The 2,801-nt window shown below is 37.4% G+C and overlaps 1 protein-coding gene across 1 annotated transcript in view; it reads left to right on the top strand.

Annotated features, from left to right (window-relative positions):
* LOC107100756 (E3 ubiquitin-protein ligase TRIM11-like) overlaps positions 1–2,003 on the top strand; it is a 12,415-nt gene extending 10,412 nt beyond the window's left edge. Inside the window, exons 6-8 of the mRNA XM_015399383.1 lie at positions 723–1,288; positions 1,376–1,431; positions 1,985–2,003. Of these exons, the coding sequence (XP_015254869.1) occupies positions 723–1,288; positions 1,376–1,431; positions 1,985–2,003 (641 nt within the window). The remainder of the gene's footprint in view (positions 1–722; positions 1,289–1,375; positions 1,432–1,984) is intronic.
* The last annotated feature ends 798 nt before the right edge of the window (positions 2,004–2,801 follow it).

The raw sequence follows: 2,801 nt of genomic DNA, 5'->3' as shown, positions 1-2,801 counted from the left end.
AGAGTCTGGAATGATGGTGCTCCTTGAGAGACTGAAGGATCCAAAATGCAGACTGGAAATACTCAAGTTGGTTTTCTGTAGTCTTTACACTAATCATTACTATAAATAAAGACAGCTTAACAGAATATTGCACAAAATAACATAGTCATAAAAAAAACTCTAAAATACCATCTGACATTTACACATTAATTCAGTTTATTTATATATTACTGATTCAAAACCCAACTTCTAAAAGCATTTTTCAAAAACAATTCAATCAAACTGAAAAAAATGGTTTAATATTTTTGTTAATTGTTTTCTGTTTTTTTCTTTTCTTAATGCTGGGAATGTAAGTGAAAAGGGTAAAACTGAAGTAATTTCTTTTCTTTGTTTTGGATTTAAACATAAACAAAAAATGCCTGAATTTAGACAACCCAATACTTGTGCTTTAAAATGTTATTTGTCATTAAAAACAAACAATTTAAAATACTAATACAAGGATGAGAGGGGTAGATATTCACTTTGCATTTATATTTCTTATATTGATTCCCAACATCTATCATTTGAGGTTTGGAACGATCAAATTTTTACTCTTTTTTATGCTTTTGTTTTCTCAGTCTGGATCAGAATGAAGAACATTGGGTCATACCACAGCTTCTGAACAAATGTAAGTTTTTTTTTAAACATGTAATTTCCTTATCAGACATTATTTATCTGTTTAACTCTGATCTTTTCCTTCTTAGATGCCTGTAATTTGACCTTTGACATCAATACAGCCAATGAACACCTTATCCTGTCTGAATGTGGAAGACAAGTTACTTTAACAACGGAGAAGCAAACTTATCCTGATCATCCTGACAGGTTTGAACGAAGGGGTCAGGTGCTGTGCAGAGAGGCTCTATCTGGACGCTGTTACTGGGAGGTGGAGTGGACAGCGTGCGGTGTGAACATTGGTGTTGCCTTTAAGAATGTTAAGAGGAAAGGATGGGACGCAGAAATACTAAGGAGTGATGAAACCTGGTTATTTTATGATTATTCATCATGGGGTTTCTCATTTCAACACAGACATCAGGCTGTTTTCCTTCCACTCCCATTTATTGATGTTAAAGCATTCCTGGCCCGACCCAGGAGACTGGGCATATTTCTGGACTCAACTGCTGGCATTCTGTGTTTCTATTGGCTCTCTGATGACACAAGGACTCTGTTTCACACGTTCCACTCAACTTTTACTGAGCCTGTTTATCCTGTATTCAGTATTCCTGTTGGTTCTCTTAACCTGCCAGCTGTTGAAAAGCTGGAAATGGATGATGTGAGTTTTTCTGGTTGTTACATAGAACCCAAACTAAAGCTGTGCATAATGGAGATGTTTCCTCATATAGACTGTCCTCTGTTCAAGGTTCCATTGGGCTTCACGCCTGAGGTCAGCAGAGAGAGAATTGGTATCTCTTACAGGTACAGTAAGACATCCATTTCTGCATCTGTTGATGAATTCCATGATCTACAATTTAAAATATCGTTTTATCAATATTTTAGGCGTCTTACAAACCTTTTTACAGAGGAAAATTATTCAATTGAATGAACAAATAAAATAACATCAGATGCTTTAAAAAAAAATTTATTCAGTGGACAAACTTGAAAAAGTCTACACACTTTTCCTAAGACTGACAAGAAAGTGATTAATTCTGACATGTGTTCCTCCATCATTTAGTGATAGAAAACCCCTCAAAATCACACAAATAAATTGAATCCCAGTAAATCCACTGATACCTGGGACTGTCAATGAGACATCTTAACCTCTCCGCATGTTCATTCCTTGTAAGAGAACTGCTCCAGTTGTCTCAGGTATGAAGGCTGCCTTTTACAGAAAGCCTGTTTCAGCTCCATTCAAATATCCCCAATAAGATTTAGTTCAGGGTTCAGATAAGACCACTTCAGAGGAGTTGCAATGTTTTCCCCTTGGCCAGCCTTGGCTGCTTCTAGCTGTGTGTTTATTATCTTGTTGAAGACCCATGAGCTGCGACTGAGACCAAGCTTTCTGAAAGAGGGCAAAATAATTCTCTCTACAATCGCTTGATAGTCTTTAGAATATTGGAAGAAATTCAGACTCCCTCTGCCAGATTATGCAAAGCAGCCCCAGAGCATAACATAGCCTCCTCCGTGTTTCACAATAGGGACAGTCTTCTTTTCTTTATATTCCTCATTTTTCTATCTCTGAACATTGGCCTATGTGCCTTGGTAAAAAGGACCCTTTTTGTCACGTCAATCCACAGAAATTTCTCCGAGGAACTTTATGGTTTGTCAACATGTAGTTTGGCTAATTCTAATGTTTTTTTTTTTTTTCCTTTTCAACAATGGGGTCCTCCTTGGCCATCTCCCATTGAGTCCAATTTGGCTCAAACAACTAAAGATGATGGTCTGACTCTGATGGTCCTTGTGCTTGAAGTTCACCTTTAATCATTTTAGAAGTTTTTCAAGGCTCTTTTGTTACCATACCTATTATTCATCTTATTAATGTATTCCCCTTCTGCTGCCATGTCCAGGGAGGATAGCTACAGTCCCAAAGATGTTACATTTATAGAAATGTGCAAATACAGTCACAGGAACGTCAAGCTGCTTGCAGATGGTCTTAAAGCCTATACCTTTAACTTTCTTCTTTTTGTTATTGCTTTATTATAATTATGCAGGGAGTTTTACAGATTATATGGACACTGCAATGTAAATAGAACAGAAGTGTTGGGAGCTGGAGAAGTTCCACCTTTCTCCAGCAGAGTCCGCCGTGGATCCTCTGAGGGAGCCTCCTGCACAGCTGCAGCTCATCAAGA

The sequence above is a fragment of the Cyprinodon variegatus genome, unplaced genomic scaffold, assembly GCF_000732505.1.
Source record: "Cyprinodon variegatus isolate N-32 unplaced genomic scaffold, C_variegatus-1.0 Scaffold1006, whole genome shotgun sequence".
Classification (NCBI taxonomy): domain Eukaryota; kingdom Metazoa; phylum Chordata; class Actinopteri; order Cyprinodontiformes; family Cyprinodontidae; genus Cyprinodon; species Cyprinodon variegatus.
The sequence above is the reverse complement of the archived record's forward strand: the minus strand, read 5'-3'. Positions and strand labels throughout refer to the sequence as shown.